Source organism: Sprattus sprattus, assembly GCF_963457725.1.
Source record: "Sprattus sprattus genome assembly, chromosome: 20".
Taxonomy (NCBI): Eukaryota; Metazoa; Chordata; class Actinopteri; order Clupeiformes; family Clupeidae; genus Sprattus; species Sprattus sprattus.
Genome location: NC_137918.1, coordinates 17,677,638 through 17,692,637, shown reverse-complemented (window position 1 = coordinate 17,692,637; position 15,000 = coordinate 17,677,638). Strand labels below are relative to the sequence as shown.

Here is a 15,000-nt window from a genome sequence, read left to right as displayed (position 1 = left end):
ACCAATGAGATGGAGGCCCTGAAGAACCGCCTCATGGAGCAGCTCCGCCTCTACAGGTGTGTGTGTGTGTGTGTGTGTGTGTGTGTGTGTGTATTAATACTACCTGCCTCTATAGGTCAGAACAGCCTCATGGAGCAGCTCTGCGTCTACAGGTGTGTGTGTGTGTGTGTGTGTGTGTGTGTGTGCGCGTCACCTGTAGAGAGTGTGTGTGTGTGTGTGTGTGTGTGTGTGTGTGTGTGTGTGTGTGTGCATGTGTAGAAATACTAGCTGCCTCTACAGAAAGGGCAGACACTTAAGTAGAGCCACAAGTAATATGCTATATTTATGACATCACAAATATTATGCTATATCTATGAGTTAACAAGTAATATGCTACATCTATGACATCACAAGTTATATGCTATATCTATGACATCACAAATATTATGCTATATCTATGAATTAACAAGTAATATGCTATATCTATGACATCACAAGTAATATGCTATATCTATGACAACACAAGTAATATGCTATATCTATGACATCACAAGTGTTATGCTATATCTATAAATTAACAAGTAATATGCTACATCTATGACATCACAAGTAATATGCTATATCTATGACATCACAAGTAATATGCTGTATCTATGACATCACAAGTATTATGCTATATCTATGAATTAACAAGTCATATGCTTTATCTATGACATCACAAGTAATATGCTATATCTATGACATCACAAATATTATGCTATATCTATGAATTAACAAGTAATATGCTACATCTATGACATCACAAGTAATATGCTATACCTATGAATATATGCTATATGTTGTTTTTAAATGAAGTGTAAAAGTATGACTCATTTCTCAAACCTGTTGCGTCATGCTGCTGTCTGTGTGTGTGTGTGTGTGTGTGTGTGTGTGTGTGTGTGTGTGCAGAGACAGAACAGAAGACCACGAGGAGGCGGAGCCCCAGGCCCTAGGAGACCATGGCAACCAGCAGCCTTCCATGGTGGAGGTTCAGACCTGAGGCTGGGTGTGTGTGTGTGTGTAGGGGTAAATTCAGTGACGTATTAGTCAACATAGAACAGCTTCTGCTTGTATTTTATACCATTAGGAAAGGCTGCATGAACATCTACTGTAGCCGAAGTAGGTTTCCTTCTATCTTAGGGGTGTGTTTGTAGGGGAGGGTTAGGGGAGAGTGTGTTTGTAGGGGAGGGTGTGTGTGTGTGTGTAGGGGAGGGTTAGGGGAAGCAGCTCTCAGAATGGAGACACCACTGAGTGTTTAGTTTAGAACCTTGAGTGACTGCTGTGTAGTACACTGAACATTCTAGAACATGCTGCTCATCGGAGTGGGTCCCAATAATAAAAGCCTTGACTCTGGACACTCTGTGACTGTGTGTGTGTGTCTGTGACTGTGTGTGAGTGCCTTCATCAACATGCTCAGAAGAGACACTTTGTGACTGTGTGTGTGTGACTGTATGTGAGTGTGTGTGTGTGCTTTCATAACTGTGCTCAGAGGAGACTCATGACACTTTGTGACTGTGTGTGTGTGTGTGTGTGTGTGTGTGTGTGCGTGCTTTCATAACTGTGCTCAGTGGAGCCTCAGGGCCATATATGGGCATCGCTCTGGAGGGAGTAAACACAGGAGGAGATGATGAAAGGCTCCAGACTGCCTAAATGCTCTTCAGTGTGTGTGTGTGTGTGCGTGTGTGTGGCTTAGTGCTCTTCAGTGTGTGTGTGTGTGTGTGTGTGTCTGGCTTAGTGCTCTTCAGTCATAAGACATCCCCTGACCTCCACCACACAGCTGTGGGGCGGGGGACCCCACACACACACACACACACACACACACACACACCACCGCTGGGTCACTCATATAGCGTGCATCAAGCGGGTCCCTTCTTCCAGTGAAATCACCAGGCTTGACCAACTCTCAATGAAAACAATTTATTCATAATGTACAACTGACTGACAGAGAGAAGAGATGAACACAGAAAAAAGGTCACAAGTGTATCACAATATTAATAAAAAGACAATAAACAAAACCACGGGGACAAATACTTAAAAAAAGAAGTAGAAAAGTCATTGCTGAGAGAGCGAGAGAGAGAGAGAGAGAGAGAGAGAGAGAAAGAAAGAGAGAGCAAGAGAGAGAGAGAGAGAGAGAGAGAGATGCTGGTGGTCTAAATGTGAAGATGAAGAGAGAGTACATCTGCCCTCCATGAGTCCTGCTGGGCTGGTGCTATCCGCTAGCGTTAGCATCTGCCCATCTCTAACAGCTGGGCTGGTGCTATCCGCTAGCATTAGCATCTGCCCATCTAACAGCGTTAGCATCGATCCTTCTTTAACAGTTGAGGGAGAAGCGAGCTGCTAGCATTAGCATCTGCCCATCTATAACAGCTGGGGAGGTGCTAGCCGCTAGCATTAGCATCTGCCCATCTCTAACAGCTGAGGAGGTACTAGCTGCTAGCGTTAGCATCGATCCTTCTTGAACAGTTGAGGGAGAAGCGAGCCGCTAGCATTAGCATCTGCCCATCTATAACAGCTGAGGGAGAAGCGAGCTGCTAGCATTAGCATCTGCCCATCTCTAACAGCTGGGGAGGTGCTAGCCACTAGCATCTGCCCATCTCTAACAGCTAGGGAGGTGCTAGCCACTAGCATGAGCATCTGCCCACCTATAACAGCTGAGGGAGGTGCTAGCCATTAGCGTTAGCATCTTCTCATCTTTAACAGCTGGGTGATGGTGCTAGCCCCTAGCATAAGCATTTGCCCATCTATAACGGTTGAGGGAGGTGCTAGCCAATAGCGTTAGCATCTTCTCATCTTTAACAGCTGGGTGATGGTGCTAGCCGCTAGCATTAGCATCTGCCCAGCTTTAACAGCTGAGGGAGGAGACACACTAAGCTCAGAGGTCAACCGCACACACAGAAGGCCAAGCTCAGAGGTCAGAGGTCAACAGCACTCACAGAAGGCCAAGCACACTAACCAATCAGGGCACGTCACATGACCACCTCTGATAATGGGGGGCGGGGACAAACCAATCCGTTTAGAAAAATACTTTTTTTACACAATACAAAACACCTGGGCTTTCTGATGTGAGAAACACGCCGCAGTATTTAGTGAGCTTGAGTTTGACTTCTTTCTCTCAGGGTGGGGTGGGGTGGGGTGGGTGTGGTCAGGAGAGGGTGTGTCATGAGGGGGTGTGACCATGGGATGGGGTGTGGTCATAAGGATTGTGTTGGAGGGGGAGGAGCTAAAGGTTCTGGAAGTTCTTCAACCCTGGACCTCGGCGTCGGCGGCACCCTCGGGGTCCTCGTCGTTGTAGATGTTCTCCGCCTGCAAGAGAGAGCAGGGGTCAGATTAGGTGTGTGTGTGTGTGTGAGTGAGTGTGTGTGTGTGTGTGTTCTCCGCCTGCAAGAGAGAGCAGGGGTCAGGTTAGGTGTGGGTCAGGAGTGTGAGTGTGAGTGTGTGTGTGTGTGTGTGTGTGTGTGTGTGTGTGTGAGTGTTCTCCGCCTGCAAGAGAGAGCAGGGTTCAGGTGAGGTGTGGGTCAGGAGTGAGTGTAAGTGTGTGTGTGTGTGTGTGTGAGAGTGCGTGTTCTCCGCCTGGAAGAGAAGACGCGATTCAGGTAAGGTGTGGGTCAGAGAGAGCAGGGTTCAGGTGAGGTGTGGTTCAGGAGTGTGTGTGTGTGTGTGAGTTGGTGAGTGAGTGGGTGAGTGTGTGTGTGTGTGTGTGTTTAACAGGAGGGGATCAATCATGAACACTACCAGAGTAAAATATTATTATTTATGGATATCTGTGATGAATGTTTTTATTCCTTTGACTAGCTATTGTAATGAATGCTGTTGAGTAACTTATAGGGAGCTAAACGCAGGTCATATTTTGCTCAGAGTTCTGAGTTTAGGCTAATAACGTCAACTAGGCAAGTCGATTTTGGATCATATAAATTACTTCATGTCGCTAAGACTATTCTACAGTAAAAAACTAGTGGTGTCAGTTTAACACGTTATTTCCGGCATATTCAAGCCCATTTTAACGGCGGTAATTGTTTTTATCACGTGATTAACGCGTCGTAAAAAAAAAAAAAAAAAACGTTCTTTTTGCTCTCCCAAACTGTGCAGTAGGCTAACGTTACCTTTAAGTGAGCGCGATACAGCAAAATGGATGATAAAAAGCTACTGAATAGAAAGTCGCGATTAATTTTGAGTTAACTATGACAAAAATGCGATTAATCGCGATTAAATATTTTAATCGTTTGACAGCACTATAAAAAACACATCATGCTCAGAGCTAATTTTATTAGGCTACATACTTCGGCGTTTGGAGTTTTTTGTCTGAGCAGAATTTAATATTAGGCTCCCGTGAAGTAATTATGGTCCCGTATAGTAGGTCATCCATGTTCACAAGCCATTAGATTAGACAGATGGGTCATAGGACGTGACAATCAGGGGTGGCAATCGCAGGTACATTCAGACCTAACTCATCAACATTCTTTGTGGTTTGCTGAAGAAAGTGTCACTTTCTAAATTACGTATAATTACTAAAGAAACCACAAAGACTTTCTGAATGCTAAACTCACCTATGTGGAGCAAACACCATAACATGTTTACAAGGTTCAGAGTAAAAAAAGAATACTTCCAAAATATTTACAATGTGTTTTTGTACAAGTCTGAGCACCTCTGAAACACATGAGTATGTTTAGATTTAATTTTAATAAAAAAAAAATTGTTTTACCTCATTCCTTTCACTGTCATTTTATTATTGCTGAGGTCAACTAGAATATAATCATTAATGCCACTTTTTTTAAGTTAGGCGAAATATACAATATATCAGGTTGATATGGGTTAACGTTAATAGTCGTGTGTGTGTGTGTGGTTGATATGGGTTAACGTTAATAGTCGAGTGTGTGTGTGGTTGATATGGGTTAACGTTAATAGTCGAGTGTGTGTGTGGTTGATATGGGTTAACGTTAATAGTCGAGTGTGTGTGTGGTTGATATGGGTTAACGTTAATCCCCCCCCCCCCCAATTTAAAAAGAACTAACTAACACAAATTCCATAGATGCCGTATTCTGGATGCGATGGGTGTGAGTGTAGTGTAGTGTGAGTGTAGTGTAGTGTAGTGTAGTGTAGTGTAGTGTAGTGTAGTGTAGTGTAGTGTAGTGTAGTGTATGTGTGTGTGTGTGTGTGTGTGTGTGTGGTCTTTACCATCTGCCAGACTTGCATGATGTTGTCCTCGGACACGGAGCAGATCACCCACGGCTCGTTGGGGTTCCAGGAGAAGTCAGAGATCTTGGCAGTGTGGCCGCCATGGATGAACTGATGAAAGAGAGAAGACGTCAGCTACACACACACCTGATCTGTGTATCTGTGTGTGTGAGTGTGGTAGCTGCACGGTGGTCTGTGTGTGTATGTCTGTGTGTGTGTGTGTGTGTGTGTGAGAGAGATCAGGACTCACCAGCAGCTCAGGAGGTCCATCCTCAGCATCTTCAGGCGACTGCTCCTCTCCAATTTTACTGCAAACACAAATATTCATGAGAATCCACACACACACAAATATGGGCCAAGACATGCAGCTGTTGAGTGATACTCCATACACACACACACACACACACACACGAGAGGAAGGAGGCGTCCCCTACCTGAGGTCCCACACACACACACACACACACACACACACACACACACACACACGAGAGGAAGGAGGCGTCCCCTACCTGAGGTCCCACACGTTGAGTCTCCTGTCGGTGCCGCTGGAGGCCAGAATGGTCTCGTTATGGGGCGACCACTGGACCTGAGGGTTAGGATTAACACACACACACACACACACACACACAGGTCATACCACTGGACCTGAGGGCAGACACCGAGGTCACATCTAAACCTCCCACATCCCAGTGCTATTGTTTCATCATAGAAGCAGAAGCTTCTGATTGGCTGTTGGGGTATTTTGTTCTATTGTTTATTTATTTTTTGGAAATAAAGCACTGATTGTTTTCAATGGGACATGGTGAGACAGCTGTAGTGTGTGTGTGGGGTGGGGTGGGACAGAAGTAGAGTGTGGTGTGTGTGTGTAGTGTGTGTGTGTAGTGTGAAGTGTTAGTGTGTGAAGTGTGTGAAGTGTGAAGTGTGTAGTGTGAAGTGTGAAGTGTGTAGTGTGAGAGTGTGTGTGTGGTGTGTGTGTATGTGTGTGTGTGTGTGTGTGTGTGTATGTATGTGTGTGTATGTGTGTGTGTATGTGTGTGTGTGTGTGTGTGTGAGCTCGTCTGCTGATCATACCTGGAAGATCTCGTCCTTGTGCGACTCAAAGGAGTGCAGCTTCAGCTTCAGATTACGCAGATCCCACAGCGCCACCGTCTGTCAGGACCAGGAACAACACGTCAGACACAGACGACCAATGACAGAGGACCAATCACAGAAGACCAATCACAGAGGACAAATCACAGAGACCAGTCATAGAGGACTTATCACAGAAGACCAATCAGAAAGGACCAATCAGAGAGGTCAACCTGATAGCCAGACAGGACTGAACACATGTGATTGATTAATTGATTTAATTAAGCCTCGGAAAACCCATTGAGGAATAAGACCCTGATTAACAATGGTGCAGAGGATACAATGAAGAGTTAATACATTGAAAAAACAAATAAATAATACAAAAAATTAATAAATATGCATATAAAATAGTACCGGAGTACAAGGGAACGATCTTCATGTCAACAATTGTTTCTCTGTTCTTACTCCCCTTACCTCGTAACAGTAACCCTATGAGAACACTGTATACCCACTAAGCTGTTCCATACACACACACACACACACACACACACACACACACACACACACACACACACACACACACAGCTGTTTTTGTATGCATCATATATAAACCATATGATGTGTATTATGTACATCTACCACTTGTTGTTTCCCTCCCCCCTTCCTATCTCCTCCTGGGCGACCTCAAGCGGATGGGTCCCCCCTTATGTGCCGTGGTTCTGCTAAAGGTTCATTCCTGACTAAGAGTCTCCCTTCTCCCTGCTGCCATTGTGCTTGCTCTATAGGGGTGCAGGTGAGTGTGGAGGTGTGAACTTTGACCTCTCCAGGTTAGTGAGGAGGGGTGACCTTTGACCTCTCCAGGTTAGTGAGGAGGGGTGAACTTTGACCTCTCCAGGTTAGTGTGGAGGTGTGAACTTTAACCTCCCCAGGTTAGGGTGGAGGTGTGAACTTTGACCTCCCAAGGTAAGTGAGGAGGTGTGCTAACCAGCTCTGACCTTGTCTGCGGAGAGAGACCGTGGCCAGGTTGAACTCGCTGTAGGGGTTAAAGGTTAAAGGTTAAGGTTAGGCGTGACCTCTGACCTTGTCTGCGGAGCCCGTGGCCAGGATGAACTCGCTGTAGGGGTTGAAGGACAGGCAGTTGACCTCGGCTGTGTGGGCGTCCACCGCGTGACTGGGCTTGGACGTGTTGTTGGACCGTGTGTCCCAGCTGAGGAGGGAGACAACAGGGTCACAGGGTCAACACACACACACACACACGTTGAGAGAGAGAAAGAAAGAAAGAAAAAGAGAGAGAGAGGAATAGAGAGATAGAGAGGAAGAGAGGAATAGAGCGAGAGAGAGAGAGGGAGAGGGAGAGATCGAGAGAGAGAAAGAAAGAAAGAAAGAAAGAAAGAAAGAAAGAAAGAGAGAGAGGAATAGAGAGATCGAGAGAGAGAGGAATAGAGAGAGAGAGAGAGAGGGAGAGATCGAGAGAGAAAGAAAGAAAGAAAGAAAGAGAGAGAGAGAGAGAGAGAAAGAAAGAAGAGAGAGAGAGAGAGGAATAAAGAGATTGAGAGAGAGAGAGAGAGAGAGAGAGAGAGAGAGAGAGAGAGCTTGAGAGAGAGAAGGAGAGAGAGAGAGAGAGGAATAGAGAGATAGATAGAGAGAAAGAAAGAGAGAGAGAGATAGATAGAGAGAGAGAGAGGAATAGAGAGAGATAGAGAGAGAGAGAGGAATAGAGAGAGATCGAGAGAGAGAGAGAGAGAAAGAGAAAAAGAGGAATAGAGAGACATGGAGAGAGCATACGTACATCATGAGTTTCTGGTCGTCGGCGACTGATCCGAAGAGGGACTCGTGCAGGAGATGCCAGGAGACGTCCTCCACCACAGCCGTGTGTCCGGTGAAGATGGTCTTAGCGTCCACCACCTTCCCCTCCTTAGGCACCGTACTGATGTCCCACAGACAGATCGTCTGGGAGGAGGAGAGATAGAGACAGACACAGGTTAGGTGTGTGTGTGTGTGTGTGTGTGTGTGTGTCTCCGGTGAAGATGGTCTTAGCGTCCACCACCTTCCCCTCCTTAGGCACCGTGCTGATGTCCCACAGACAGATCGTCTGGGAGGAGGAGAGAGGGTTAGGGTCTCTCATATTACCACACAGTTTAGGTGTGTGTGTGAGTGTGTGTGTGTGTGTGTGTGTGTGTGTGTGAGAGCGAGAGTGTGTGTGTGAGAGAGCGAGAGAGGGCGAGAGTGTGTGTGAGAGTGTGAGTGTGTGTGTTAGGGCTGTCAAAACTGCTCAAAAATGACGTTCGAATATTCCGTAAAAAAAAACAAAAAAAAAAACAAACATATATTCGAAAATATTTGAATATCTGGTTGCGCATTAAGCAATTCAATAACCGGCCAAATTAATACGAGATATAACTACCTGTATAGGTAATTTATTTAAGTTTAAACATAGTTAACAACATATTACCTACACAAACATAAAAGTAAAATGAACTAATGGCCAAGACCGCAGACCTTGGCCTCTCGCTCGCACATGCACTCTTTCTTTTTCTCTCTCTCTTTCTCTCTCCCACATCGATGCGCTCTCTGCGTATAGCGGTTTAAATGAACGACAACAATAAACAAATGCTGAGTGCTGATCAAGAGTTTTGTGCAAGCAATTTAAGGTTGCGAGTCTTGTCCCAAATATGGCAGGCTTCATTCAGTGATTGAAACAAATATTATTAACATTTAATTGAAGTTTTACAGTATAAAACCGACACTGAGTGTTCGAGCAAGCTGTGCTAAACATGGAACTTTTCCTTGGCATGAAACACAAAATAATCAAACCAGTGCATGAAGCTGTTGAAGCCTATCTAGTCTATTTTATTCATGCAATATACAGTCTGTACAGTAGTGAATAGCCCACACTAGTAATGTTTCTGTTAACGTTAAATAAAATGAGGCACACACTGTTATACAATTCTACGATTCTATTGGTATATACTGTATCACGTATAGGCTACAGTGCTTCACTGAACTCCCTGAAGCCTTTCCCATCCACCACACTGATCGGCCTCATGTCCTACATATGAACAAAATACATTTTTGCGCGCAGGCCTCCTGTCGTGTGCAGCAAACATATTTAACAAAATATGTATTCAGACGTGGCTGTTTTGCTGAAGTTCCTCCTATTATGCCATATTCACCTGGGTGCACATTTTGGAGATGTACCGTGCCGCAGACAACGAACTTGTGGCGGACGGTGCAAAATATGTTTCCAGACGTGGCTGTTTCGCTGAGGTTTCACATATTATGCCATATTCACTTTCACTCATTCAAGTTGCTAGTTGGTGAATGGTAAGCTAACTCTAGGCTACATAGTTTAAACACTACTTTAGCTGTAGGCTCAACAAGTTTACCAGCAACTGACCAATATAACCGAAATATTTCCAGCCATCACGCTATAGATTTTGGGGGTTACAATCACATTCTCTGAGCGGTCAAGCTGGGTTCTGCACTTTCTGCCATCTTCCAAGCAAGTCAACTGTCAGCAGTGACGCTGTGCCAGACAGTGGGTCTCCTGTGACCCGTCCCTGACCTCAGGCTCGTGCCCACCCGCTAAGCAGAGAGTCGCGCCCCTTTCGAATATTAATTTTCACATTTGAAATTCTGTTTTTAACAACTATTCGAATATATATAATCGAATTTAGAAAATTCGTTGACAGCCCTAGTGTGTGTGTGTGTGTGTGTGTTTGCCCATGAGAGTGAGTGTGTGTGTGTGTGTGTGTGTGTGAGAGCGAGTGTGTGAGAGCGAGAGTGTGTTCCTTACATGGTCGTCAGAGGCGCTGAGCAGGCAGCCACTCAGGTTGGGGTTCCAGGAGAGGCCGTACCCTTCCTTCTGATGACCCCGCAGACGCAGGTCAGGACAGCACTCTCCAGAGGGGTCTGACCACACACACACACACACACAGACACACACACACACACACAGACACACACACACACACACACACACACACACACTTAATATGACAGCACTTTCCAGAGGGATCTGACCACACACACACACTAAATATGGGGGGGGGGGGGGTGTCCTCAGATAAGTGGTTGTGAGTCTGTGTGTGTGTGTACCAGGTTTGGAGGGGTGTTTGGTGTAGTCGAAGACGAGCATGTCGCTGGTGGGGGTTAGGGTTAGGGTGTGTGTGTGTGTGTGTGTGTGTGTGTGTGTGTGTACCAGGTTTGGAGGGGTGTTTGATGTAGTCGAAGACGAGCATGTCGCTGGTGGGGGTTAGGATTGGGGTTAGGGTTAGGGTGTGTGTGTGTGTGTGTGTACCAGGTTTGGAGGGGTGTTTGGTGTAGTCGAAGACGAGCACATCTGAGGTGGGGGTCTTGGTGGCGATGATGCAGGGGTTCTGGGGCATGTAGCGCGCCCGGTTCACTTCGCCCTCGTGGTTGATCTTGATCTCGATCTCAATCTTACCGCTCACCGAGCCGAAGCCGCCAAACTCTACACCCACACACACACACACACACACACACGAGAAGACGGACATTAAAACACACAAAACACTCCAGCTGTTGGAACACACACACACCATCAGGCATCAGAGCAGTGTCATGTTGAGTTGAGAGAGAAGTCATCATCATGGTTTGGGTGTGTGTGTCTGTGTGTGCAGAAAAGAGTTATCATCATTTTAAAAAGAGCTATGATTTTGTGTGTGTGCTGAAAACAGTTATCATGTGTGTGTGTGGTTGTGTGCGGAAAAGTGTTAACATTGTGTGTGTGTGTGTGTGTGTGTGCGGAAAAGAATTAACATCATGTGTGCGTGCACTGAAGAGAGTTAACATCGTGTGTGTGTGTGGAGAAAAGAATTAACATCATGTTGTGTGTGTGTGTGTGTGTAGCAAATAATTTACATAATTTTGTGTGCGTGCCTGTGTTTGTGTGTGCAGAAAAGAGTTAACATCATGTCGTGTGTGTGTGTGTGTGTGTGTGTGTGTGCTGAAGAGCATTAGGCTAGGCTGACCTCCTTTCTCGCTGTCGTAGTGCGAGGCATCAAACTGGGCGTCGTCATTGGGCAGCTGGACGCTGGCGATGACCAGGTGGTTCTGTTCATCTGAGGTGTGTGTGCCGAGGACCAGCCGGTGCACGCTGTAGTCCTTCCCCTCGGGGCTGTGTACGCGCACACACACACACACACACACAAAGTATCGGGTCACAATGGGCAGGTGTAGGTCAACTTACTAACAAAAGTTTTATGTTTACATAACTACTGTCTAGCACTCTTTTTACATTACACCTACATGTCTGCAGGAACACACGCACGCACACACACACACACACACACACACACACACGTCTAGCACTCTTTTTACATTACACCTACATGTCTGCAGGAATGCGCACACACACACACACACACACACACACACACACACACACACACACGTCTAGCACTCTTTTTACATTACACCTACATGTCTGCAGGCACACACGCACTTACACAAAGTCACAATCACCACAATCACAGTCGCAGGTGTGCATGTCAAGTCACTATCAACAGTTTGATGCTAACATCACACTTTCTAGCGCTCCTTTAACATTACACCTACAGGTATGTGCGGGGGCGCGCGCACACACACACACACACACACAACTTTGGTCTACTGTTCTATCTGCATTAAGCTTTTTTTAACCAGTAAACAACTCAACTCTCCACATCATTGGCACTTTCAGAATCAGACAGATGACTAGATGGGGCAGATGTCTAGATCAGCTAAACTTCATCAGCTAAACTTAACCTGCAGTTGACTCTCATCGCCCGTGATTTGAGGGCCGATCTGCATTCGCAAACATGTAACAAGTGTGTGTGTCTGTGTGTGTGTGTGTGTGTCTGTGAGTGTGTGTGTACCGGACTCACCGGGTGACGTCTGGAAGCCACTGCGCCGTGAGACTGGGCCACTCCAGCGCATGGGTCATAACCAGGTCGTAGAGGAAGGGAGTGTTCTTCTTCCAGATCTTGTACTCCTCGTTGATGACCCTCTCCTCCACGGCATCGTCAAACGCAGCTGCATTCACAAAACGAACAGGGGTTCAGAGCGCCAAAATAGTTAGCCGACTCTCTCGTCACGTATTAGTGTCAGCCCACTGTTCCCAAACAATTGGGCCACCACTTTAGAAGTAGGCTAACTTTGGCCAAATTAAAATGAATAAGTATGGAATAAGTCTGTTAAAGTTAACGGGCTGAGTACGGCACCAATTCAGCTTCATTAGGTAGCGTAGAGCTACGGCACACAGCTATTTAGCTAGCTCGCTAATGAAGCTTAGCGAGTCTAAGTTCTATTGTTTGACAGATCATCGACCTGATGAAGTAAGTAACTGGAAACAGTTAAACCGCAATTGTTTGAAATTAAATTGACAGATAGCTCCAATCAGATTGTAAAAGAGACATTTAGCCTTAGCTACCAGGCTTACGCAGCTAGCTATGTTCCCCCCAATAATGCCGTTCGGTTACTGTTAGCTAGCTGGCTAGTTAGTTTCATTCATTTCAAGCCAAAAGAGTCAACAAGGCTAGCTAACATGCTAAGACGAGCGAATGCTTAACAACTAACGTTAGTAGCATGCAGAAATTGCCTTTCGCAGAATGTTCAAACAGCCCCGGTGTTGTAATAAGTTACCATATTCACAGACGAAGTCATGAAAAAGGTGAAAATCATAACAAAGTATCGTGCCGGCTTATTAACAATGTGGCGCGATTCGGCCTGCGTAGTAAAGTGACATGGAGTCCGTAGCCGCCTAATCGTTGCCATTTAATTGCGGTGTCTAATCGTCTATCCTCTTAATATTACAATTTCATAGCAATTGAGTGCAATCCTTATGGTGTAAACTCACCTTCTTTGTCCGCCATGGCCACTTAATCTATGAAAAACGAATGTAGAAATATCCGCTGATCAATAAATAACATTAAAATGCGCAGGATGCTCTTTGTCTCGCTACTACACCGTGCACGTTCGCGCCAACTCGGCGGAGTCGGCCCACCAATCAGCAGAGAGGAAACAGATCGCTTCTCTGCTGCCCACCAATCAGCAGAGGAAACAGATCGCTACTCTGCTTTGGCGGAATCCGGATCCGTCAACTTTCTGATTCACATCGCCATCTTGTGAGTGGGATGCACAAGATCACTTTACGTCATTCGGTTTACAAAATGACTGGAATTAATGCTCAGTGATTCTTAAAATGAGTTAAAAAAAAAAGTATTCTGTTCTATTTTTATATCAGGTATTTTGCATTTCCTGCGCCTTTCTGCGACTTTGTCAGTGTTTTCAGTGGCTTCACCTATTTCTAAAACCACATTGGTTACCTAAGTAGGCCTACATCTTATGACACTTTTATTTTAAAATTTCCTTTTACATTTTCATAGTCAGTGTTTATTTAGTCTGTGTACCAAGCCTGATAGTGTTGCTCCTACATAGATCTTGGCACGTGAATAAACCCTTTCTGAGTCACAGTCTAAGTAAAGCAATGATGGTTGCAGTGGATCCAGGCTTTTTGAGCCAATCGGTGGTGACAGGTTATATTACAGCCAATGAGGAACTCGGAGACCCTTGAAGCAAAGTGTACATACAAAACATCCTTTTTATTATTAAAAAGAGAACAACAAGCATTGCCAAGTTACATACACAAGTGCGCTTGATCAAGTGTAGATCTTCTACCATAGATACAAACACAAGTGCGTTTGATCAAGTGTAGATCTTCTACCATAGATACATACACAAGTGCGTTTGATCAAGTGTAGATCTTCTACCATAGATACATACACAAGTGCGTTTGATCAAGTGTAGATCTTCTACCATAGATACATACACAAGTCTGTTTGATCAGGTGTAGATCTTCTACCATAGAGCCCCTGTGTCCTGCTGTACTTGAGAAGCACTGGCAGACAGTGTCCACTGGGTGGCGTGATAGAGGCTTAACTACTGGCCTGTGTGAGGAGCTCTGGGGGGACAGAGCCTGAAGAGCCTGGAGAGCCTGGGGGGGGGGGGACTAACGGGGCACTAAGGTCACAGGGCAGAGGTCACGACCCCAGAGCTAGTCTTCCTCTCCCTCAGACTCAGATTCTGCAGAAAGGAAGAAAAAAAGAAGAAAAAAGGAAGAGAGAAAAATGAAGAGAGAGAAAGAGTGGAAACAAAGGAAGAGGCGCATTTGTATTATTTTTATAGGGTGCACATAAAGGGTCATACTGTCAGATCCCACATCATTAACGTAACCCTTACCCCACAGAAGACTCCAATACCCAGAAGCCTCTGTTCATAATCCTTACCCCACAGAAGACTCCAATACCCAGAAGCCTCTGTTCATAATCCTTACCCCACAGAAGACTCCAATACCCAGAAGCCTCTGTTCATAATCCTTACCCCACAGAAGACTCCAATACCCAGAAGCCTCTGTTCATAACCCTAACCCCACAGAAGACTCCAATACCCAGAAGCCTCTATCATTACTCTAACCCCACATCATATATCCATATGAAACACATAATATATCACCACTATCATTACTGTCACTTCATATATCCGTATAAGTTCTTCTATGTGTCTGAGGTTTGATCTCTAAAACATCTCCATCTCCTGAGGGTGTGTGTGTGTGTGTGTGTGTTTGTGTGTGTGTGTGTGTGTGTGTGTGTGTGTGTGTGTCCTTTGTGTGTGTGTGTGTCCTGTGTGTGTGTGTGTGTGTGTCCTGTGTGTGTGTGTGTCCTGTGTGTGTGTGTGTGTGTC

The 15,000-nt window shown here is 45.5% G+C and overlaps 3 protein-coding genes across 3 annotated transcripts in view; 1 reads left to right on the top strand and 2 right to left on the bottom strand.

Moving 5' to 3' along the window:
* Positions 1–1,056, top strand: part of sync (syncoilin, intermediate filament protein) — an 11,965-nt gene extending 10,909 nt beyond the window's left edge. The window contains exons 4-5 of the mRNA XM_080859205.1: positions 1–56; positions 928–1,056. The exon at positions 1–56 is cut by the window's left edge and continues 69 nt beyond it. Of these exons, the coding sequence (XP_080715331.1) occupies positions 1–56; positions 928–1,018 (147 nt within the window). The 3' untranslated portion in view covers positions 1,019–1,056. The remainder of the gene's footprint in view (positions 57–927) is intronic.
* Positions 1,057–1,971: 915 nt separating this feature from the next.
* Positions 1,972–13,235, bottom strand: rbbp4 (retinoblastoma binding protein 4). Its single transcript, XM_080859135.1, has 12 exons — positions 13,118–13,235; positions 12,147–12,294; positions 11,253–11,398; positions 10,559–10,732; positions 10,055–10,170; positions 8,048–8,208; positions 7,339–7,465; positions 6,262–6,339; positions 5,700–5,776; positions 5,441–5,498; positions 5,191–5,301; positions 1,972–3,321 (listed from the first exon to the last, which is right to left on the bottom strand). Exons 1-12 carry the CDS (start codon positions 13,131–13,133, stop codon positions 3,259–3,261), a joined length of 1,275 nt encoding a protein of 424 aa, XP_080715261.1. The 5' UTR covers positions 13,134–13,235; the 3' UTR covers positions 1,972–3,258.
* A 608-nt stretch (positions 13,236–13,843) lies between these two features.
* Positions 13,844–15,000, bottom strand: part of bzw2 (basic leucine zipper and W2 domains 2) — a 23,498-nt gene continuing 22,341 nt past the window's right edge. Inside the window, exon 12 of the mRNA XM_080859136.1 lies at positions 13,844–14,343. Within this exon, the coding sequence (XP_080715262.1) occupies positions 14,315–14,343 (29 nt within the window). The 3' untranslated portion in view covers positions 13,844–14,314. The remainder of the gene's footprint in view (positions 14,344–15,000) is intronic.